Raw genomic sequence first — 25,095 nt, 5'->3', positions numbered from 1 at the left:
TTCAGGAGCTGGTAGGGTGAGACATCTTACTGATACAGAATGAGAGAGTGATAACTTATTCTACACTCTCTCTGGGGAATTTGTCCTTGGGTATCATTTTTAAATCCTAACCATTTTGATCATCTTATCCTAGAGTGCATATATGCTCTTATGTCGCTGCTGTGGTTCATAATGTATATTGGTTTGTAATCTGGTGGTGATTCTTACGTAAAGGCCGATATCTGAAGTACTTTATTAGGTATCCAGCGTCTATGGATAACTAATATATGTCTAGGCATTCTTCGAATCTACCTATTCGTATTGAAGGCTTTAGGCATCATTATTATTCTAAGGAATTCAGAGCATCTGTGGATAGCTGTCTTATTTCTAGGGATCTACTTAAATGTATCAGGGAAGATCAGATCTCCAAAGACTGTGTTACCACTTGGACCATAGTGGGCGCTTAGCTAACGGTCAGATGATGGACCCAATCGAGGAGCCTTTCTAAACTCATTTTTCTTCTGAACCTTTGATCCTCTTCTTCATGTCGGGATTGATTTCTCTGCACATTGAACGTTTGGGGAAAACTTCTAAAATGTTCTTCTAAAGAACCGCCGGAGCAGATCGAGAGTTACGTATGTAACTACGGTTCTATGAATTCTGGATGACCGCCAGAGGCAGTGCTTAACACTGGATGTTATCCATCGCGCATGCGCAGGTCGAGTATTTAATATCAACAAAGTCACACGTGACCGGGGATGATGTCGGGCCGCCCGTCTATATAAGCCCACGTCACTCTCCAAGATGTCCCTTCAGAATCTTCTCGCAAGATTCCGAGTGACAGAGAACTCCGGCGGTCATCCAGAATTCATAGAACCGTAGTTACATACGTAACTCTCGTTCTATTTCATTCTTACTGACCGCCAGAGGCAGTGCTTAACACTGGATGACTATTACCAACGTAGTCACGAGGAATCCTGTACCCACCTATTAGGAAGGGCCTGAGGGTTCCTGAATAACAGCTGCAGCCACTGCGTGGTGAGCAGCTACATTGACCCTGTAAAATCGGGCAAAGGTGCACGCTGAAGCCCAGGAGGCCGCGGCACAAATCTCACCTAGAGCCACTCCTCGTAGTGCTGCCCAGGAGGTGGAGACACTCCTGGTGGAATGGCCTCTGATCTTAAGAGGCAAAGGCAGTCCTCTTGACTTGTATGCCTCCTCAATTACCTCCACCACCCACTTCGAAAGCCTCTGTCTGGACAGCGCTTGCCCCTTCCTCGGGCCCCCGTAGCAGACAAACAGGCCATCAGACTGGCGAAAACCAGCAGTTTCCTGTATGTAACATCTCAAGGCTCTCACCGGGCAGAGTAGTTCTGCTGAACTAGCTTCCTCATCCGGTGGGTGTGAGGGGCCATAAGCTGCTAGCTCTATGACCTGATTATAGTGGGCCGAAGACAGCCTCTTTGGAAAAAAAGATGGGTTAGGCCACAGTGCCACCCCTGTGCCATCTGAGTTCCAGCGTATACACTCTTCACTCACTGACAACGCATGAAGCTCGCTAACGCGCTTGGCTGACACGATCGCCAGAAGAAAGGCCACCTTCGCCGACAGCCATTTCAGTGGCGCCTGGTCCAGGGGCTCAAACAGGGGGAGACGGAGGGCCCCAAGTACCAGAGGTAGGTCCCATGAGGGAACCTTGACAGTCCGTGGGGGGTTACTCTGCTGGGCTCCTTTAAGAAATCGGGTCACCAAAGAATGAGACCCCACCGTCCGGCTATCAACCTTAATGTGCCTGGATGAAATGGCAGCCACATAGACTCTTAAAGTGGAAGCAGATAGCTTCCTTTCCAGTAAGGACTGCAAAAAACGCAGTATCATTGGCACTGAGGAACACTCCGGTACCTCTTTCTGTACCTCACACCACTTTGCAAATATCTTCCACCTGTTAGCATAAAGTGCCCTGGTGGAGGGAGCTCTTGAGTCCATAATGGTTTGAACTACCTCCTAGTCGCATTCCATTATAAGTGGATCAGGCCCCTCAAGGGCCAAACCCATAGCTGCAGGCACTCTGGTCTGGGGTGCCAGATGTGGCCCCCCAGCTGTGAGAGCAGGTCCTGCCTCTTCGGCAGGCACCATGGATCTCCGTCTAGCAGCCTGTACATTACTGGAAACCAAGGTCTCCCTGGCCAGTTTGGGGCAACCAGCAGGAGTCTGTGGTTCCCCTTCTGAACTCTGTGTAGAGTTAACCCTATCAGTGGAAATGGCGAGAAGGCATAAAGGAGTTGACGTGGCCATGGATGTGCCAAGGCATCCTGTCCCATCGGACTCGTCTCTGACAGAGAGAACCAGAGAGGGCAATGTGTTGTGGACTCTGAAGCAAACAGGTCTACCTCTGCTGTGCCGTATTTGCTCCAAATTGCCTCTGGGTGGAGTCGCCACTCCCCCGACGGAGGTTTCTGGCGTGAAAGAAAGTCTGCCACCGTATTCTGTGGCCCTGAAAGGTACATAGCCCTGAGGCTGGAAAAGTAAGGGAGAGCCCATACAAGAAGTTGCTGTGCAACCTGTAATGACTGAGCCGACCTTGTGCCCCCTTGGTGGTTCACATTGTAGACAGCTGACTTGTTGTCGCATCGTACCAGAACATGTCTGCCCCTCAAATATGGCAGGAATTGGTGGAGCGCTAAATAAATAGCACGGAGCTCGAGCACATTTATGTGCTGTGTCCTGTGCGGCGCATTCCAGAGCCCTCTCACTGCCCTGTGCTGCCACACTGCCCCCCAGCCAGAGAGCGAAGCATCGGTCACCACCACTTCGCGGCGTGAGGGGATCGAACCTAGTGCGACACCTTTGGCAAGATATGCCCTGCGTCTCCAGGGTTGTAATGCCAGGAGGCATTGACTGGACACCCTGACCTTCCTGGATCCGTGCAACCTTGGATCTAAGTGGAGGCCATTGGTCCAAACTTGGAACGGCCGCAAGTGAAGGAGGCCCAGTGGCACTATTGACGTTACTGACGTCAACATTCCCAACAGCCTGAGAAAAAGGCTGTACCTTACCCTCCTGTTCTCCCGAAAATGCAGGAGGATCTGGAGTATGGCCTCTACCCGCCGTGGAGACGGGAAGGCAAGCATTTGGACGGAGTCCAGGGTTATGCCAAGGAACAGTACCTGTTGGCTGGGTATTAGACAACTTTTGCCGTAGTTGGCTGTAAGACCCAACCTTTCCACATGGCCTAGGAGGGCTGTGGTGTCCTGCTCTGCCTGTTGCCGGGTTGGAGCGCAAATAAGCCAATCGTCCAGATAAGGGAGGATTTGTATTCCGGTGGCTTGCATTGGTGCGAGCGCTGCCTGCATGCACCTTGTGAAGATCCGTGGGGCTAGCCGAATGGGAGGACCCTGTACTGGTAGGCCCGCCCTTCGAATGCAAAGCGCAGGTATGGCCTGTGATGTGGTGCTATCGGAACGTGAAAATATGCATCCTTTAGACCAGGGATGCCAGGGTGAAATTGGTCAGGGGGCCAGATTTTTTTGAAGTGAGATCTCAGGGGGCCGGATTACACTATCGGACTGAAAAGGCCTGAAAAGGCCAAAGACTGACTCAACACATGGATAGGTAGGCTATTTTAAATTATGCTTGAAGGCCTACCGATCGAAAATAAATTGCATTGGCCCCAAAATAGCCTCACAATGAGGCCTACAATTACATAGCCTAAAGCAGGAGACAGCTCCCGTCTAAAAACGTAACATTTTCCTATCCATGCAAGTAGCCTACATTTATAAATGATAAATAACACAAGTGTAAACTGTTAATAAATTGTATTTTATTTATTGAAGGCTTGCATAGGTGAACTAGGCGATCGCCTAGGGCGGCAAATGCGTTGGGGGCGGCAAAAGTGTTGGGGGCGCCCCCTGGTGGCGGCCTTAATAAATTAATCAATTTTAATGAAACAAGCGTGTTTTCTAAACACGTTTCGAAATGGAATGGAGAATGGGGGATGAAAAGTTATTGAATCGTAACAGACCAGCAGCAGTAACATACCAACTGACGGATTCCCAAAAAAAAAAAAAAAAAAAGTATTTAATTTTTTTTTTTTTTTATAAAAATTAAAAAAAATACATATATTCTCCCCTTATCACCCGCGGGCCGGATGTGACATACAGTCGGGCCGGATACGGCCCGCGGGCCGTCACCCTGGCATCCCTGCTTTAGACCTATTGATGTGAACCAGCTTTGCCGTACGACGGCCTGGAGCACTTCTGCTGTCTTTAGCATGTGAAAGGGCAATACTTTCAGAAAACTGTTCAGCCCTCGTAAGTCCAGTATAGGGCGAAACTCACCCTCTTTTTTTGGAACTAAAAAATACACTGAGTAAAACCCACCTTGCTGTGTCTGAGGATCTAAGATGTCGATGGCCTTCTTCTCCAGGAGGGTGGATACCTCCTGGCTGAGGGCCTGTCGCCTTGTGGGATCGCTGACTGTAGTCAGTCTGATCCCCCTGAAAACTGGGGGCCGGCGTCGGAATTGGAGATTGTACCCTTGGGAAAGCGTGGTCACCACCCAAGGGTCTGTAGTGCAACTTCCCCAGCAGATAAGGTGCTGCTGGGTGAAGCGCCCGACGCCCGGCCATGAGCCGTCAGTACCTGCCCCCTCGCCCTCTTGGGGGCCTTGAGGGGGGAAACCCCGACCCCCGACCCCTCTGTGCCTGTGGTGCTGGCCTTGTGGGAGCCCGACGGGGTTGATAGGGTCGCTCAGGAGCTGGTGAGGTCCTGGAATAACCACTAGGACGTGCTAGCGGCAGAGGACGATTGGTGCCATAACCTTGTGGAGGCTGCTGCCTCGGTAGGGATGCAGCTCCCCGAAGGCTAGCTGCAGCTAACTGCTGCCGTGTCTGGTTAGCCTGGATGCCACGATCCAAGGCCTGTTGTGCTGCTGGGCCAAACAGCTCTCCCGGAACTACGGGGAGATTGCGGAGGGTCCTCCGGCATGGCTCTGATAATGGGGACTGGGCCAGCCATACCTGGCGGCGAGCCAGCGTCAGCGACGCCATCAGCCTACCAAGCTCTCCGGTCATGAAGGCAAATGCCTGCAAAGACGTGTCACTTAGACTCTGCACTGAAGCATCTGCACTGGATGATTGCAAGGACTGAGACAGGGCCAATATCAAATGGGACAAGGAGTTCCCGATACGGCCCATACGTGCCGCTGTGTCATAGCACTTTGTTAACAGGTCATCAGTGATGCGACACTGTGGCCTGGGACAGCGAGCATTCGGCCTCAACACCTCCTCTGGTGCCACAATGAGGGAGGCAATGGTCGGCTCTACGGCTGGCATTCAGGCAAGTCCATGGTTGCTGGCATTCTGCATTGAAGCCAAGGCCCTGCTGTCACTGGTGTGATGAGATAAAGATCTGGGGTCTGGCCAGCATCTGTGAAGCTCCTCAATGTATGGCTGGGAGGGAGGCACAGAAAAAGTATCTTGTGGCGGGACAAGCCTAAAGAATGCACTAGCTGGAGCGATATCTGCTGGAGCCTCATCCAACCCTAAGCGTGCCAGTGCCATTCGGACCACTGGCTTAACCGTGGCCCGGGAAGCTTCTGAGCCTGCCCTAGACCCACTCCCTACATGTTGGGAGCCGCCTTCAGAAGCCTGGGTAGAAGCCTCTACCTCGCCCTGTCCCGGCCTGTCTGCATAGAACTGGCTACAAGAAGCCCTCGTAGACAGAGCATCTCCGTCCCATGCTGGTGTAGTTGGAGCCTCAGCCTGAGAGATTGACGCCAACCTGACTGGCGTCAATCTCTTAATCTCAGCGAACTCTGACACTAGCTTGTCCACTTTGGCTGCATAACCGTCAGCCTTCCTAGCCTTCTTCCTGGGCGGGGCAGCCCTGGGTGGGGAGCGTACTCGTACCACTGGTTCTCTTCCAGGCGGGGGAAGCTCACCTTCAACCTGAGGTCCTTCCACCTCGGCTAGTCTTGCCACTTTCAGCCCATGTGGCATGAAACTGCAATTCATACACTGATTGTCGGACAGCCCCTCTCTCAGGTGGACCACACCGAGGCATGCGGGGCATTCATCATGTCCATCTAGGGCTAGCAGTGGAGCCATGCAAGTGCGGCAACCATGTGAGCCTAACATGTTGGGGGAAATAAGCTATCAAAATTTTTTATTTTCCCAGAGTAAAGTAGTTACTAATGGGCGAAAGCACCCAAAAGTAATAATTTAACAAAAGGGCAGCAAACTGCTCAACGTAAGAAACTCAAACTAAAACAGAGTTCTGTTTTTATTTATTTTTTAATTAATAATTTTTTCTTATTTACCCATTAGCCTCAAACGTAATGGGGAGCTTCTGCTCTTTAATTCCAAATAAGGGAGTACACGCTCTAACGAGCGAAAACACTCGTCTGGGAGCCTTTAATTAACTTAAACGAAAGTTGCCACAAAAGGCAGCAGACGCCGGTAATGGCAATCTCCGATGCAGCGAGGCAAACAAAACAAAACGTAAGCTTAAGCGGGTGCCGAAAACAGGATCCCCTTATCTTACTTAACTTTAAAGCTAACACAGAGAGAATACTTACCTTAGCAGCCTTCGCTACAGCTGATGAAGACGCTGTGTTAGTCTAGCGTGAGCCGAGCTCACCGGCGAAAACACCGGTATGCGGCGTTCAAAACATAGCCGTGCGTGACTAATCGCAGCCCTTGGAGGACGAATTCGTGGCTCCAACCATGCGGTTGCAGAGCTACCAGCAAAGAGTCACCGGCTTATATTGCTTTTATTCAAGCTTATCTCTTACTCTCAACCTGTATTCGCTACTGCGAGAAGATACAAGGGACATCTTGGAGAGTGACGTGGGCTTATATAGACGGGCGGCCCGACGTCATCCCCGGTCACGTGTGACTATGTTGATATTAAATACTCGACCTGCGCATGCGCGATGGAAAACATCCAGTGTTAAGCACTGCCTCTGGCGATCAGTAAGAATGAAATAGAACAAACCATTTAGTACACATGCTCTATGGACAGGTCTGATAAGAAATAGGAAGAGGAGTTTTGATTGCATGAAACATTTCAAAATATAGTAATTAGCAAACAGTATTCCATCATCACAAGGGCATCAGAAGGCCAGTAAGTGTAAACTTGACTGTTTGCATTCCAAGTTGTAATTGATGCAGAGACGTCATTGATTGAGCTATGGAAACAGAACTTGCTCCACTTGTTAAGGGAGATAATAATAATAATACATTTAATTTAGAGGTGCCTTTCAAGGCACCCAAGGTCGAGATGTCCTCTATGTATATGACAGTTCTGTTTCGATAGCTCAATCGATGACATCACTGTATCAATAACAACCAGGAATGCGAACAGTCCCATGTGGGTTGTGGTTGATTAGGGTGATCCAGGTGGTTTGGTCGGGCCTAACATGGTCTTATTCTGTCCGTCTCCCTCCAGGCCGCAGGGAGTCCTCACCATGTCCCTCCCCCCAGCAGGGAAGCCCGGCCGGCCGTCCAGCACCACAGTGAGTGAGTCCTCCACCACCTTCACCTCCTCCACCGTGGACACCAACTCCGCAGCCAAGGTGAGCCACACACACACACACACACCCCTAGTGGGGGCTACTGGGGGACGGACGGGAGGAGGCTTTTGTGTTTAAGTCTAGGTGTGGGTGTGTGTGTGGGTGTGTGTCTGTGCAGGGTGTGTGTGGGTGTGTGTCTGCGCAGGGTGTGTGTTGGTGTGTGTCTGTGCAGGGTGTGTGTTGGTGTGTGTCTGTGCAGGGTGTGTGTGTGTGGATGTGTGTCTGTGCAGGGTGTGTGTGGGGGTGTCTGTGCAGGGCTTGTGTGAGGCTTTGTGTGTATTTCTCTTTACTAAGGTAGTATTTTTATTGTAGACGTTAAGCTTGTGTACTCCAGCACACACAGTCGGCGCTCCTTTAATACTAATGCGCAGTTCAGAAACAAGCCCATGTTAGAACAGTTGGCTGTCCTCAACAAACACTGGCAGGGGCACGCCACACTAACAGCCCACGGTGGGTTGGCTCATCCCTCATAGCTTTCATATGAGATCATAATAACACCTCCTGTAATGCCCCCTCCTGCTCTGGTCTGAGGAGGAGGGGGCCTTCAGCCATCTCCGGGTCTCTTGGACCTTTTATCCAGAGCACAGTTGATAGTTTATGGGTCTCTTGTACGGTAGAGGAAGTGTAATGGTCCCTGAGGGCAGCTGGCTCTCTGGCCCTTCCTTCTTAAATTATCTTTTGCCAGAGACATGAAGAACAGAACGGAAAAATCCACAGTTGATTGTCTCTAGTGAGGGAGCCGTCTTGCTCTGCCCCACCTCCTCCATCCTACCCCAGGGGAACTCATGTTGGTGCCCACCTGGAGGTAGGTTCACGGCCGGACATGCCTGCTGAGTCTCTTATATGTATGCCTGTTGAAGGGACCCTCTCTGGCCCCCTGTTAGCCCCCTGATGGCCCCCTGTTGGCCCCTCTCTGGACCCCTGATGGCCCCCTGTTGGCGCCTCTCTGGTCCCCTATTGGCCCCCTGTTGGACCCTCTCTGGTCCCCTATTGGCCCCCTGTTGGCCCCTCTCTGGACCCCTGATGGCCCCCTGTTGGCGCCTCTCTGGTCCCCTGTTGGCCCCCTGTTGGCCCCTCTCTGGTCCCCTATTGGCCCCCTGATGGCCCCCTGTTGGCCCCCTGTTGGTCCCTCTCTGGTCCCCTATTGGCCCCCTGATGGCCCCCTGTTGGCCCCCCTGACTGGAGCCGCTGGCACCTTGTTTATTCAGGAGGAGCTGAGCCTCATTATGCAACACCTCAATGAGGCAGACCGAGGAGCTGAGGGGCTGGGTGTCTAGAGAGCTGAGGGGCTGGGTGTCTGAGGGGCTGGGTCTCTGATAGGGGTGGGAAAAATAATCGATTCTTCGATGCATCGTGATTCTCGCTAGAACGATTCTGTCTCGATGCAGATAAATTAATAATCGGAATTTAAAAAAATACAAATTCCTGCGGCAACATTGTGTTTGCCAGAGAGAGATAATTCTTGTAATTTTAAAATTATTGAATTTATCTTCAGTGTGTATTGGCCAATCTGATTTGTCTTGACACGATTGCGATTCAGCCTACGCATAGCATGCGTGCAAACTCACAGCCAGGCACAAGAACTCCTTCTAATTCAAGAGCAGCTTTTCCTTTAATGACATAGAAAAGAAAGATTAGAAAGAAAACTAGAACTGCAAGCAGTTATGCAGGGGTCCAAGAAATGTGCATTTCGCCGGCACAACGCGAAGCATGTGTTCAAAACGCTACTGTGAACCTGTGGATACGAAGGTTTTGACTGTGGGAGGTTCGGTGTGGGAGATATATCCCCAAACGCTTTTTCAGAACATTCCTTTGGCCAGTTAGGAGATGAACAATTCCCTCGTTTATGGCGGCCCCTAATGGCGAAGTTTTGTAGAAGATATAAAATTTCCTCGTTTATTGCGCCCTCTAACGGCGAATTTTTCCGAATTTTCTATTGAATGACATTAAGGTTAGCACCAACATGTGTGTAAAATTTGGACTCGATCCGATGTCTAATTTTGGATTTCTTTGGATTTTTGATTTTCCACGTCTAATTTAGCTCATAAACCAATATTCAAAACGCTACCGTTTCGTCGTCGAAGGTCGGATCAAAAAAGTGTCCGACTTTGCATGTTCTTTGCGTGTTTGTCTGAAGATGTCGTGTGCAAAGTTTGGTGTTGATTGGTCAAGAAATGTGGGAGGAGTAGGGAAAATACAGTTTAGCGGTTTTCACGATTTTGCCGAAAATTTTTATGGACGCAAATGGGCGTGGTCTATGCCAAAAGATGCAACAGACTCCAGTGAATCTGTGTGTCTAACGTTTTGGACTGTGGGAGGTTCGGTGTGGGAGTTATAGCCCCAAACGCGTATTCCTTGGTATAGCGCCACCTAGTGGCCGGCATGTCTGGATTTGGTCGTCTGCGGTCACCTCACGTACCTGGATCTTGTCATGCAATTGGCGTGTGTGCACCATTTACGGTTTGGGCTGTGGTACCACTTCTAGCTGGGAATAATAATAATCCTTACAAAAACAATAGGGTTCCAACCTGTTAGCTTGGACCCCTAATAAAACTGAAACCTATTTTTTGCATGCTTCCATATTCCATAATGCAAGCTGCATTGATCATTGCATTGTTCATAGAAAGTCATATTTGTGACAAAAGCTTTCTCTCTTATGAAATATTAGATAAGTTAATTCATCTGTTGATGTCTTTAATGATCATCACAAAAGTAGGAAGTGATTAGCAAACTCTGAGTAGCAAACCCAGATGTATATATATATTTTTGAAAATCCCGCATGGAAATGTACATAAAAAAAATTGTTGCATCGATAATTGCTTCAGAATGGAATCGTTGACCTCATAATCGGAATCGAATCAGTCGTGGGGTGCCAGGAGATTCCCACCCCTAGTGTCTGAGGGGCTGGGTGTCTAGAGAGCTGAGGGGCTGGGTGACTAATGAGCTGAGGGGCTCGGGGACTAACGAGCGTGAGCGGTGACTAACGGCTGCTCAGTGTGTCAGAAGCCTGCCAGGGGGGTGACATGTTGGTTCTCCTGCGGGAAAACCACTACTCAACCATCAAAAGACACAACCAATAACACACACAGTAGTACAGTAGGAGGGAGGGGGACCCCCCCCCCCCCCACACACACACACACACACACACACACTTTATCGCACACACACTCACAATTTATTCGGGTACATTCACCATTTTTAACGTTCCAGGAAGGAAATATTTGACCTCATAATATTAAACAGAACATGACCTAAAGGCATCACATTACCACTCATTATATTAAACAGAACAAGACCTGAAGGCATCACATTACCACTCATTATATTAAACAGAACAAGACCTAAAGGCATCACATTACCACTCATTATATTAAACAGAACAAGACCTGAAGGCATCACATTACCACTCATTATATTAAAGAGAACAAGACCTAAAGGCATCACATTACCACTCATTATATTAAACAGAACAAGACCTAAAGGCATCACAGAGCCATTGCCTCTCATTATATTAAACAGAACAAGACCTATAGGCATCACATTACCACTCATTATATTAAACAGATCAAGACCTAAAGGCATCACAGAGCCATTACCTCTCATTATATTAAAGCGCTCCCTGGCTCGTCAGGTGTGGGAGTCGGACCCGCTTTACATTAAAACTCTGCTGTAATCAAGTCAGACTCGGATCAAGAGAGTGGATCTGAAAGCCACTGACTTCAACCATACAGCACAAACGTGATATTACAGTTTAGCTTTTTATATTCCAATAAAAGATGTGTTTTAACCACAGTTTCAGAAAGGGAATGCCTTTGTCACTAAAGCTCTATTTTTAAGGAGCAGCACGTTACATGGAGCAGCACGCAAATGTTAGATGGTTTGGAAAACCCTTTAGAGAACCCTTATAAACATTTACATATAGATATAAAGTGTATATGTATATATATATATATATATATATATATATATATATGCACACTTTATATCTATATATAAATGCTAAATATAAATATATATATATATATATATATATATATATATACACGCGTATATATATAAACTAGAGATGTCTGATATTATCGGCCCACCGATATTATCGGCCCGATATTAGCATAAAAATTTAATATCTGTCAATATCGGTATCGGATTTTTTTTGCCTTAAAACCGATTTTTTTTTTTTTTTTTTTAAATAGCTCAAATAAATGTTTTCAAAATTGTGCAGTACAGTGCACATTGTAATTGACTCATATTTGTGCATTTATTCAATAGAGGTTATTGAGTTTTAGTTAAAGAAACATACTGCTATGTTGCACATAGTTGTTCAGGTACAATGTTTTATCATTTGTGAAGTCAAGTTTGCCCTATTTGTTGGGGGCATTGTCAAGATTATCTCAGGGAGAGTGTAATCCAAACTGTTGCCTGAGACCATTAAAAAAATAAAAATAAACATGGCACTTTTCCCTTAAATTAAGTTGAAGTATTTTTCTTATTTTGCACAGACAATGTTAACATTTGGAAAGCCTTGTTGCATTCAAGAATGCATCCAGTGGGCTCTATTTTTAAGGAGCAGCACGTTACATGGAGCAGCACGCAAATGTTAGATGGTTTGGAAAACCCTTTAGAGAACCCTTATAAACATTTACATATAGATATAAAGTGTATATGTATATATATATATATATATATATATATATATATATGCACACTTTATATCTATATATAAATGCTAAATATAAATATATATATATATATATATATATATATATACACGCGTATATATATAAACTAGAGATGTCTGATATTATCGGCCCACCGATATTATCGGCCCGATATTAGCATAAAAATTTAATATCTGTCAATATCGGTATCGGATTTTTTTTGCCTTAAAACCGATTTTTTTTTTTTTTTTTTTAAATAGCTCAAATAAATGTTTTCAAAATTGTGCAGTACAGTGCACATTGTAATTGACTCATATTTGTGCATTTATTCAATAGAGGTTATTGAGTTTTAGTTAAAGAAACATACTGCTATGTTGCACATAGTTGTTCAGGTACAATGTTTTATCATTTGTGAAGTCAAGTTTGCCCTATTTGTTGGGGGCATTGTCAAGATTATCTCAGGGAGAGTGTAATCCAAACTGTTGCCTGAGACCATTAAAAAAATAAAAATAAACATGGCACTTTTCCCTTAAATTAAGTTGAAGTATTTTTCTTATTTTGCACAGACAATGTTAACATTTGGAAAGCCTTGTTGCATTCAAGAATGCATCCAGTGGGGCATCACAATAACATTAAGCATGTTGTGTTAATTCCACAACAGGAGATATGTAATGTTACCTAAATTAGGTTTGAGGAAAAATAACCCAAATATCGACATCGGTATCGGCTGATATCGGAATCGAAAATTTAGAGTTGGACAATATCGCATATCGGATATCGGCAAAAAAGCCAATATCGGACATCCCTAATATAAACATATATAGACGTATATGCCTCTAGATATATCTAGATATATCTATATCTATATCTAGATATATCTACATATACTGTATATCTATATATATTTCTATGTCTATATCTATATCTAGATCCATAACAATACATATATATACATATCCGTGTGTGTGTGTGTTGGTTTTATATCGTTTTGTGTGTGTCTCTGTTCAGTGTAGATATTGACATGCTGATTGGTTGCAGGGCTCACGGTCCAGTGGGAAGATCCACGGCTTTGGGAAGAGACAGCAGTCCCTGAAGAGGAACCCCAATGTCCCCGTTGCGGTCCGGGGATGGCTCTACAAGCAGGTCAGCTCCTCTGATCCAGGGGTTACCCGTCTGACCCCCCCCCCGTGCCCGTGGTTCTTGGTCAAATGATTTATTCATTCTTCCCATTTGGTTGTGCACGCCCTCCCACTACGGAGAGTTATATAGGAACAGGACTGGTGGTAACAGAGCTGTTCTCTGTCTCCTCATAACAGACTGGTGGTAACAGAGCTGTTCTCTGTCTCCTCATAACAGACTGGTTGTAACAGAGCTGTTTCTTGACATGATGTTGAATAGAATCTTTGCACAAACAACACATTATTTGAAGGGCATGGAATCGCAATGTTTAATATTTTATGGGTAATTAATGTGGTAGCCCTCCACTTTGGGAAACACGGTCTACTCCAGGACTTTTTTGGTGTGAAAAAGCAAAACCTGTATTACGTACAGTCTATGTTATGTCAGTTTAACCTTCATTATATACAGTCTGTGTTAAGTCAGTTTAACCTGTATAATATACAGTCTGTGTTTAGTCAGTATAACCTGTATTATATTCAGTCTATGTTAAGTCAGTTTAACCCATACAGAGCACCATTTGCCACACTCTACATGGTCATTACACAAAACACAGCAATAGTTTCGACAACTGTAGACATATGGAAAGTCATTTTCCGGTAGTGTATCCCACTACAGCTAGTGGGATACACTTAAAAGTGATTGTAATCCATTGGTAACTTTTTGAAACGTGAGACGTCTACAGTTTAAGAGGATTTTAGTTGAGCTATTGATGATTGGTACTGTGTATAAAAGTCTTGACCAAACAATGGCGTGCTGCTGCCCGTCTCCCGGCAGGTTCAAATCGCAAGGCACGCAGACTCATACCACTGGTTAGGGCTCCAGTTTCCCCTCACATCGCTGTAATATCTGATATCCTATAGTCTAATGCTGCGGGACATTTACATTTAGGGCATTTAGAAGACGCTTTTATCCAAAGCGACTTATTTGTACATTTGTCATAAGAAAGTGAAACAATATATTGCTGTTGGTAAAATAAGGATGGTCATAGAACCAAGTGCAAAGCACTAACATTCACTAGGTTATCCCATTCATACAACAAAGATAGCTAGGATAAGATGCTACATAACTAACAACACAACAAGTAGCAGGCGTGGGACGGGGTGGCTATGCAGAGTCTAGGTGAACTCTGAACAGGTGAGTCTTGAGTCTTTTGCAGAAGCTGGTGAGCGACTCTGGGGTCCTTTCATCGGCAGGGAGCTCGTTCCACCACTGCGGTGCCAAAACAGAGAAGAGTTTTGACTTTGATGATCGACTTTTACTTGCTCATAGCGATGGCGGCACCAGACGTCCAGCTGAGGTAGTTGAGCTAGTTGAGGTAGTTGAGTTGATTTGTCCAACGCTTGGATGTAGGCAGGGGCAGTTCCATTGACTGCCTTGTATGCCAGTACCATCGTCTTGATTCTGATACGAGCTGCTACAGGGAGCCATTGGAGCTCCCTGAAGAGGGGGGTCACATGGAAGAATTGAGGTAGGTTAAACACAAGGCACGCTGCAGCGTTCTGGATGCGCTGAAATTGCACAGGCAGGGAGTCCAATCAGGAGCGAGTTGCAGTAGTCGAGGCGCGAGATGATGAGCGCTTGGACTAGGAGCTGAGCTGCTTCTCTCGCAAGGAAGGGATGGATCCTACGGTTGTTTTAGAGTGCCAATCTGCAGGATCGGGCCACCACGGTGATGTTCGCAGTGCAGCACAACTGATTTTCAAGTACCACACCAAGGTTTCTGACAGTTGGTGATGTATATACAGCGATGTTCTCGACAGTGACCCGTAGTTCCATATGAGGGCAATCTTTTCCTAGCATTAGGGGGAGCTCAGTCTTGTTGAGGTTAAGCTTCGGGTGATGGGTAGTCATCCAAGTGCTGACATCTGGCAGACATTCTGAGATGTCAGTTGCAATCATGGTCTTATCAAAGCAGGGCAAAGAGAGGAATAGCGTGTCGTCAGCGTAGCAGTGATAGGAAAAAACGTATGATTCGATTACAGAGCCCAGGGATCTGGTATATAGGGAGAACAAAATGGGTCCCAGTACAGAGCCTTGAGGGACACCAAGGCTGTCAAGAGTGCAGGGTTTGGACAAGGAGCCATTCCGTGTGACCTGATAGGTGCGATTCATCAGGTAGGATGTGAACCAGGATATTGCAGAGTCAGCAATGCAGAGTTTGGCGAGATTGGCGAGGAGGATCTGGTGGTTCACGGTGTTGAACGCAGCGGACAGGTCAAGGAGAATGAGAATGATGAGAGGGACAAGGCTCTAGCAGCGCGGAGTGACTCCTTCACCATGAGGAGAGTCTGAAGAGAGACTTGTCTCGTTGAAGTGTGCGGCCTTGAATCCTGACTGATGAGAGTCAAGCTGATTGTTGTATGACAGATAGGAGGAAAGTTGGTTAGAGATGGCACTTTCCAGTGTTTAAGAAAGGAATAAAAGGAGAGATATGGGTCTGTAGTTCTGGATGTCGTGGTGTCAAGGGTGGGTTTCTTGAGGAGCGGCTTTATAATGGGAGTCTTGAAGGATGCTAGAACTAGGCCTGAAATGAGTTCATAAGGGAAATGAGAAATGGCAGGATGTCGCCCGAGACGGCGTGGAGGAGTGAGGAGGGGATCGGGTCAAGGGGGCAGGTGGTGGTGTGGATAGACGTAACTATTCTGTTGACATCTTTTGAGAGAGGGTTAAAGTGAATAAAAATAGAGGTGGGGATAGGGTAAGGGAGGATGTGGCAGGGGTAAAAAATGAGCTTCCCCTTCTGGGTAAAGTATGTAACCAATGAATCAGCAGTGAGGGAGGAATGAATGGCGAGGGATGAGGAGGGAAAAGAACATGGAAAAAAGTTTCCTGGGGTTGGAGGTTGGAGGAGTTGATTTTGGTCCGGTAGAAGGCAGTTTTGGTTGTTGACACAGTGGAGATAAAGTCTGAGAGGAGGTAAAGGTATTGAGATAGATCATTAGGACAGTCTGATCTCTTCCATTTCCTCTCAGCTCCCCGCAACTCTGCTCTATAAACCCACATAGATTAGGACAGCCAACGAGGGTGGGGCGAGGATCGCACTGGTTTGGAGTGAAAGGGACAGAGGGAGTCCACGGAGGAGGAGAAGGAGGATAGCATGGTGTCTGAGGCTTCTTCTGTGGAAAGTTGAGAGATGCGTTTGAGAGAAGTGAGGCATTGAGGACAGGAAAGTGGAGACAAACGTAGAGGGATAGATAAGATTTCAGGTTACGGCGGCGGTGACAATTTGAGGAGTAGGGAGGAAGGAGGGGGAGGAGAAGGGGAGAGAAAAAGCCACAAAGCGATGGTCAAACACAGGGAGCGGGGTAATGGAGAGAACCGGGGTACCGCAGGACCTCGTGAGTATCAGGTGAAGTTGGTTACCGGCCCTTTGTGTGGGAGGTCAAGGGGTGATTGTTAAGTCAAAGGTGTCGGAAAATATGATTATTTCAGTGTGAAACTTCTCTGGCAGCATGTTGAAGTCGCCCAGGATAACGAGTGGTGTGCCACTCGTTTCTGGAAAGCAGCTGAGAAGGGCATCCATGTCATCGTAGAAGTCGCAAAGCGGAGCTGGAGGACGGTAGATCACCACAATGTATTGACAATGTAATAATAAATGTTATTGTATTTCCCATCTTTGCTGAGCAAGAGTTTTGTTCAAAAGTTCAGTGATTGAAACAAATAAAAGCCTGGGCTATTGAAGTTTCACGGTAGGCCTACCACTGTCATGCACCTACCCGATGTCAAGTGGACCGGGTTGAATTCACTGCGGGTCTCTCTTCTTACTGTCCTTCTCAACACTCTGATCTCACTAAGAAGCTAGCAGCACGAAATCAAGGGATATTTAGAATAGAAAGAAAATTGCGATTATTCGCGAGTTAACTATGACATTAATGTGATTAATTGCGATTAAATATTTTAATCGCTTGACAGCACAAAAAAAAAAATATATGTATTTTTTTAATTGTGTGTTTTATAGAAAGGGCAGAACAGCTGGATACATATCTTTGTATTATTTGAGATTGGAACATCTTCTTTTTGACCATTTTGTGTATTTCTTTAAGGTGAAAAAAGTTCTCAGTGACAAAGTTGTTTATGGGAGAGACATGCTGATATAAACCTAAATTATTGTTAAATAGTATCATGCCTCTGTCCTCCCTCATTGTAAGGTTATCCTAGGCCGTGACACTGTGGGGGCTCGTCATACTATTTTATGAATGAATGGACGCATAACGTGAGTAACTCCTTTATTGTTTACGTTGCTTAAGTTGTTACTGAGGCGAGATCATTCTTCTTTTTGTGGAGGGTGAGAGGTGTGCGATATAAGTTGTTAAACAATGGTTTAGTAACGTTAAATGTATTTGTCGGGCACGGTAGGTCTGATCCTTAGTGTTCTCCGATAGCTGTTCAATAGCCTACCAACTTTCTAACTTTCAGATGTGTTTTCGGATGCATCGTTTGTTTTCTTTGATTGTAGGCGAACTTTGCCCTTATGTGACAAGATAACAATTGCAGAGCAACGTTTTACCGAGTTAGAACGCTCCGGCGTTTGGGCCTAGGTTCCAGCGACTGCGTCTGGGCTGGTGGTCGCCGCCGTGGAATGAAAGCTGAATTGACTTTACTTGGGTTGGCTTCTTTTTGCTAATCCCCGGCTCTCGGACACAGTCAGAAGGTAGGTTTGATTAGTCGGGGGGTAAATGTTTAGGGAGAACTCTGTGTTGCATTCTTACATGGGTTGGATTATGCGTTGCATGTTTTTGTTTGGTTTATTTTAGGAACAGCTGATAGACTACTGGTAGCAGTAGTGCCCGCAATAGACGAAGCCATGGCTGAGATTCATCATTTCTTTTCCACTCCCACAGTGGATGCTTTCGATGAATTTACAATGGAACAGCTTGTGTTACTTGTGGGACATTATGAAGTGTCGTTGTTTAACTCTGCAAAACAAGCTTTGTGCGATATAGGTGTGCAGTATAAGTTGTTAAACAATGGTTTAGTAACGTTAAATGTACACAAGCGCTTAATGCAAAGCGCTTGTGTTCAAGTGCGAAAAAGTGGCACTTGAACACAAGCGCTTTGCATTAATTGAAGAGGTAATTGACCCCTTCTAAGCCTGTTAATGCTGGCAATATTGATGTCACGAGAAACGTAAGCCTTCTACCAAAATTTGAAGAGTCTTGCTGTATTGCAAAATAGAGCGTTTGGCTGATCTGCATAAACGGCCTGATGCAACGCGCTGTTTAATGCTGCAGTATGTTCTGAGTGGCCGTGCGGCCCAAGCTTATGCAGCACTTGGTGTGCCCGAGAGTCGTTCTTATTCGTCCGTGGAAAAATATGTTACTTCTGCCTAGGCATAAGGGCATACGTAATGGCAATGTGAGGAGTTGAAGAGAACAAAGAAAAGAACAAAAATATAAGGCTAAATTCCGTACTTCTACTCAGACCAAAGACGCAGCACAAGTCTCTGCCTTGGCCATATCTCTCCTTAGTCAGCTGATTAACGTGAGCGAGTCCGACCTCAAAGCAAGTTTTTCTCCCTTTATTTCAAATGGCTCTGTGTCACTAAGCGCTGATAGAGAAAAAGTGCCGATTTAAATACTTTGCGATACTGGTTCGCTGGAATCATTTATCTTCCAAACAGTTTTCCCGTTCTCGTCTGCTTCCGATTTGTTTTACTGCGTGGAATTAACCTAAATGTTTTTGCCCGTGCCTTTGCATAGTTCGTATATAGACTCCGACTTGCGTACTTCCCACGCTCCATTACGCATCCGTTACATGGCACCGCCATGATTCTTGTTAAGGGGCTGGCCAAGTCCAGAGTATGGGCCAAAGTATCGCCCAGTGTTGATGAATCTAAACTACTTCTCTCTTTGATGTATGTGAGACTCCATGTGTGTATCCTGTGTCTGCTGTGCACTGCTTCGCGTGATGCTGCCAAAACAGGTGATGGTGACCTTTGCCTGCGCTGCCACCATTGCCTGGTTTGCTTGTTCGATTCCGCAAAACAGCTGATTGATGCGCAACAATCTGACACTTCATTACAGTCTCTATATGCTAGAGTGAATGCCATTAAAAACAGCGATATCATGCATTGTTATGTGGTAAGAGAGAATGTCCTAATGCGTAAATGTCTACCGCGCAGCGGACTTCCAGATGTATATGACTGGCAGGTGGTAGTGCCATCACCACTGCGCAAAATAGTTTTGATGACGGCCCATGATGATGTGGGTCATATGGGAATCAAAAAGACGTATGACAGAATGCTGCGCTACTGTTATTGGCCTCGAGTTAAACGAGACATCGCTTCTCACGTGAAAACGTTTGTCGTTTGTCAATTAACCGGTAAGCCAAACCAGACGCTTATGCCTGTATCTCTTCGGCCGATAACAGTGATGTGTCAAGCAACCAGTTACCCCGCAGCGTATGCTCTGTGTTCAATCAAGGTCAAGCCTGTTTTTAAAGCGCTGTCCCAATTCATTTCCATATTTAGACCGCCTAAAGTGATACCGTCGGATTGTGGTACAAATTTCACGTCTAATACATTCTTACAAATATTGCGCTTGTTAACGATCCAGCACAATAAGTCATCGGCTCGGCACCCCCAGAGTCAAGGTGTCTTAGAACATTTTCATCAAACGTACAAGTCACTGCTGAGAGCGTATTGTATACAATTAGACAGCGATTGGGAAGACGGCCTCCCCTGGCTGCTGCTGGCGGTTAGGGAGGTGACTCAGGCAAGCACCGGGTTTAGCCCAAACAAACTTGTGTTTGGCCATACAGTGCGTAGTCCAGTAGCATTATTGATTGATAGTGTAAGTAGCGAGCCGCCGCAGACTGACTGATTACGTTAATGATTCAGGCAACGATTATATGCTGTTGGGGGAGTGGCAATGTTGAAACTGCAAAAAGCGCAAGTGAAAATTAAGCAACTGCTCGATACAAAGGCTATGTGTCTCCCTTTCAAACCTGGGGACCAGATGATGGCCATTCTGGGCCCTTTCTTGCATCCAGCGGAATTGACTTTGTACACCAACGCATGTGTCATTGCTAGTTTGCAACTGGTGCAGAGCATTCTTTTCCCTCCTGCGCCACACGTCGCTAAATTAGGGAATGATCTTGCGCCCCAAGGGGCGGTTCAGCGAAAGGAGGACGCGTGTTCTGGTGCAAACCTTCCCTGGTGCTATTTTGCAGTTTCAGAAAAACAATTCCACCACAAACCAGGAAATACCTGGTTTAAAGTCAGTGGCGCGTTGTTCAGATGCTATTTTAAGGGCTGATGCATAATGTTGCTTGTGCACCTCGCGCATACACTTTGCTTCTCTCATAGCCAGTAGCCACACATTCTTGGTAAATTATTTGTGAATGAACAGCTGATACAAAGTTAATAAGTTGTACTTTTAAATCAATGCATCTGCAAACACCGTACAGCAAACACACATTTTCTTGACACAGACATCGTGTACAAGCCCATAACTTTTAGGATTGATGAGTAGGGTATTTGATCGTGAGAAATACTGTTTTACCGTGAGTGAGTGTTAAAAATAATGAATGAATGCGGGTGCGCGTGTGTGTGCATATGTAAAATAATTAATGAATGCGGGCGTGCGTATGTGCATCCATCTGTTTATACACACGCAAACTAAACAGTAACGTATAATACAGTCCATGGGGCATATTAACGGGGGGACACATGCATATTAGGAACACAAGTTGATAACGATAATGCATAAAATACTGGTAAGAAACGATGTTTGTTAATGTATTGGGTATAGACCCTTTTACAGCCAACGTCATCAAATAGTTGCGTGCGCATGCCGGCAACAGAAGTGGTATTGTTTCCCAGTGGTTCTGACTCACACGAGGTAGCAACTGACTAGCAAGAGTTTAAAAGTGGATCAAAAAAAGTTTCCAGCATCAAAATGCCTGGTTGTTGCGTATATGGTTGTCAGAATCGATATTCCACCGGCGGACTAAAGTTGCATAGGATTCCGACAGGATCACAACCATTTAAGACCAACCGGCGGCGTCTGTGGCTGCAGGTGATTAAACGTGTTGACTGGAATGAGGACATAATACAAAATTCTGATTTCACCACATAAAACTCTAGTCATGTCATGGTATTTGACGTTCTGTACATGACCACAGACAACGTATTCATAAGCATCATCCAGTGACTTGTAGGCTCGTAATTTCTCTGGTGTACAAGCTCGGTTTCTCTATTAAATACGTAGGGGATAATGTATAGAACGCCGGTCATTATCGAGAAAATAAGCCCCGACAGGGCGAACAGGACACCTCCGCTGCGCGTCGGTGTCCTGTTCGCCCTGTCGGGGCTTATAAAAATAATTCACCGCCGGAAGTTGTGAAGTGCCCATGCAAGTGAACGGAACGTTGAAAAGACCCGTGTAATAAGTATATATATATCTGGCCACTGTATATTCGGCCACTTGCTGACGTCTTCAACCCATTCATTACTAGTAGACGGATCTGGAAGTCGAACACCATTTGTCAAAGTCAACTTGTTGAAGTAAAATTCGCGATCTTGTGTTGATAATTCCCTCGCATAGCTTAACAAGCTGTTGATCTCTGCCATACTTCTGTTGCCGGACTGCGCGCGCATGCGTTCTACGTCATCATTGTGTACAAACAGTAAAAGGGTCTATATCATTAAATAGAACCACAGTTACCGCATATAATGTGTGTGTTAAGTTTTCTTAGCCGAAATTTATTTGAGGACTCAGTATTTCTGAAGTCAAAACATCAACTAGTCAGATTTAAATGCGCTCATGGCTCTTAAAGGGGATGGGAGATGGCACTCCCATTGGTTTATTGTACGTTACACCCAAACCCCACCTACGGGTAATTAGGCTACTTCAGGGCAACCCTTTTTAGATTTGCGTCGGGCGCAAGAGTCATTTAACCGCTGACATCGCCATAGAACCGCCCACAAAGCTACTTGCGTTTGGCGCTTCTACCCTTGCGTTTCAGACAGTTAAAATAGGGCCCTCTGTCATACACTCTCCATTTCAAGCAAAATTTGCATGGCCATATAAAGTGAATCGCCAAGAGTTACAATTATGTGGTGGCCACGGCAGATAGGAAAAGACGGACAAAACTATGTGACGCAAATCTGCTTAAGCCCTACTTTAACCGTGATTGTGAAAAGGGGACTTGCCTCTGTGATATCTAATGGAGGACTGTGTGGACCAAGTGGAGTCAGCTAAATTTGCCACTAAATTTGACTTACTAAAAGGATATTTGCAAGTACTGTTGACTGCCATGACCGTGGTCATGGAGTTCGGTCTACGTAACACTTTCAAAGACGTTATGAATCAGGTAGTTGCAAATTTGGACGGTTGTGCAGCCTATTTGGCCTACGTGGGGATACATAGCGCCACCTGGTGTTAACATTTGTAACGTCTTCGCCACTTCTTCACTCGACCTGCACACGCCAACCTCACAGTCAACCTGGCAAAGTGTGAGTTCGCCAGGGGGACGTGGACCTACCTGGGTAAAGCGGTTGGTCGAGGTCCTAGCCATAGATAGTTATCCACCACCCATTCGTTGGTGAGGTTGTGTAATGGATTGAGAGTAAAAAAAGAAGATAGTGATATTGACTGTAAAAAACGGATTTGAAAACTGTAACTATAGACTAAATTAATTATAGGGCCATTAAATTATATTATTGGTGATAACATTAACATTAATGGTGATGGGATGATTGAGATTTAGGCCTAACTGTATTGATGGTATTAGTGATGGTTGGTGGTGATGAACTAATGGTGTCAGGAAGCAGAGTTTGAGGTTGTAGATGGGTGACTAACCTATTGATAATGTCATTTTGATGATATTTGATATTGAAGATTGTTGTACTGTATTTTAAAAATCAATAAGGTTTGTCTTGGATGTAAAAAAAAAAAGAAGAAAAAGAAGAAATGTGTGTTATGACTGTTTGATTCAGATTATTTTCATTGCTTAAAATGGTTTATTTAACATGAGTTTCGTTTAAGAGCAGTAGCTGGTAGAATTGTTTGACTAGCAATGACTAGTCTTTAAGTGCACAAGGTAGCTCTAGCAGCCAAATTGTGACGTATGGAAATTACGTAACTTGCACAAGCCACTACTTCCTAACAATAACACAGTTACGATTAGCAAAACCAACTGAAATATTAAGCACAAAAGTTCTTGGCTCATAGGATTCTTCCATGACCCAATGCTACCTCCCCATGTGAGCAAATTAAGGATTATTAAAAAAAAACCGTGCGTTTTCATCGCGCAACACCTAGCAGCAGAAATACCTTGATATGATACCTTTAATTGCTGAAAATCGAAAGGAGTTATGTGATTTGTATTTGAACAGTTGAACATCAGTCTGTCCTTCTTTGTGTTTCTACAGGACAGTACAGGGATGCGTCTTTGGAAGAGAAAGTGGTTTGTCTTGGCTGACTACTGTCTTTTCTACTACAAAGGTAAGCTAACGTATAGCACAGAGGGTTGACCTACACTATGTCTAAAGGCACCTTTATCCAAAGTGACTCATTGTGGATCCAGATACATTTATCAGGCACAGGTAAGGAGGCCTACAGGGATGCTGCAGACATCGGGGATCAACTAGGAGTCTCCTGTTACGAGCTACTGCACAGGCAGAGGTTTAACCCAGATGTAAACAATGATGATACCTTTGATCTTGGCATGTCACCTTTTTTTAATCAGATTATGTATATGTATATGTAAGGGATAATGTATAGAACGCCGGTCATTAGTGGGAAAATAACAGTAAGGAGCTTATTCATGATCATGACCAGCATTCTATACATTATCCCGCTTATTACACGGCTACTTTCCAAAACAAAAAAATAACTTAAAACAGTGTGTCTTTTTACAATTGATTTGTTACCATTCGTAGTGCTGATCAGAAGAGTAATAGTTCGCCAAAGATGTTGACGTTGCTTAGCAACCGAGTACGCTGGGGTTGATAAGTTAACTGAGTACTTGCGGAGTGATACGAAAGACGTGAATCAGAGGCAAAAAATTCACTTACCTTGACAGCGGTCAAATATGCTTAGCAACAGTTTGGGGAAGGCCCATTCATGTGAATGGAGCATTCTATAGCATTAAGAAGAGCTGTGTAATAAATGTATACATTCCTTGTGGAGCTAGATGTTGCAGAGGTTCGTTGGTGCGGTGCAGAGGTTTTGGAGGCTCACCGGAACTGAATTTGCCATGCCCATTATGATTCAAGCAGTTGTTGTGTTGTAGAACTGAACGTTTATCCATTGGGGCCATTTTGAAACGGTTAAACGTTTCTGGTTTAATAGTGTTTTATTTTGGCTATGGTTTAAGGCAGGGTACATGAGATATTGAGCGAATAATGGCTCTATAGAGGAGTGCTTCACTTAGTAATGTAATTAAATGTGAAGTTTTTATTTAAGGTTTCATATGTTCATATGTTGAGGGAGAACCTCTCAGACCCCTGTGAGAGGGGCTACTGGGCCCCTGTGGGAGGGGCCCAGAGCATTAAGTAGAGCCTTCAGTAGAGCCTTCAGTAGAGCCTTCAATAGAGCGTTCAGTAGAGCCTTCAGTAGAGCCTTCCATAGAGCGTTCAGTAGAGCGTTCAATAGAGCCATCGATAGAGTGCTTGGTAGAGCTCTCGGTAGAGCATTCGGTAGAGTGTTCGGTAGAGTGTTCAATAGAGCCATCGGTAGAGCGTTCGGTAGAGCGTTCGGTA

General features: G+C 45.4%; 1 protein-coding gene across 12 annotated transcripts in view; it reads left to right on the top strand.

Moving 5' to 3' along the window:
* Window positions 1-25,095, top strand: part of LOC115551431 (pleckstrin homology domain-containing family A member 7) — a 155,564-nt gene that overhangs the window by 81,194 nt on the left and 49,275 nt on the right. For 11 of the 12 annotated variants that reach the window (XM_030367153.1, XM_030367167.1, XM_030367156.1 and 8 more), the window contains 3 exons: window positions 7,428-7,554; window positions 13,248-13,352; window positions 23,764-23,836. In XM_030367153.1, coding sequence (XP_030223013.1) covers window positions 7,428-7,554; window positions 13,248-13,352; window positions 23,764-23,836 — 305 coding nt within the window. Of the gene's footprint in view, window positions 1-7,427; window positions 7,555-13,247; window positions 13,353-17,888; window positions 18,040-23,763; window positions 23,837-25,095 lie in introns of those variants that run through there. The other variant, XM_030367163.1, reaches the window with a different exon arrangement.

The sequence above is a fragment of the Gadus morhua genome, chromosome 9, assembly GCF_902167405.1.
Source record: "Gadus morhua chromosome 9, gadMor3.0, whole genome shotgun sequence".
Classification (NCBI taxonomy): domain Eukaryota; kingdom Metazoa; phylum Chordata; class Actinopteri; order Gadiformes; family Gadidae; genus Gadus; species Gadus morhua.
Note: the sequence above shows the minus strand (reverse complement) of the source record. Positions and strands in the feature narration are given on the sequence as shown.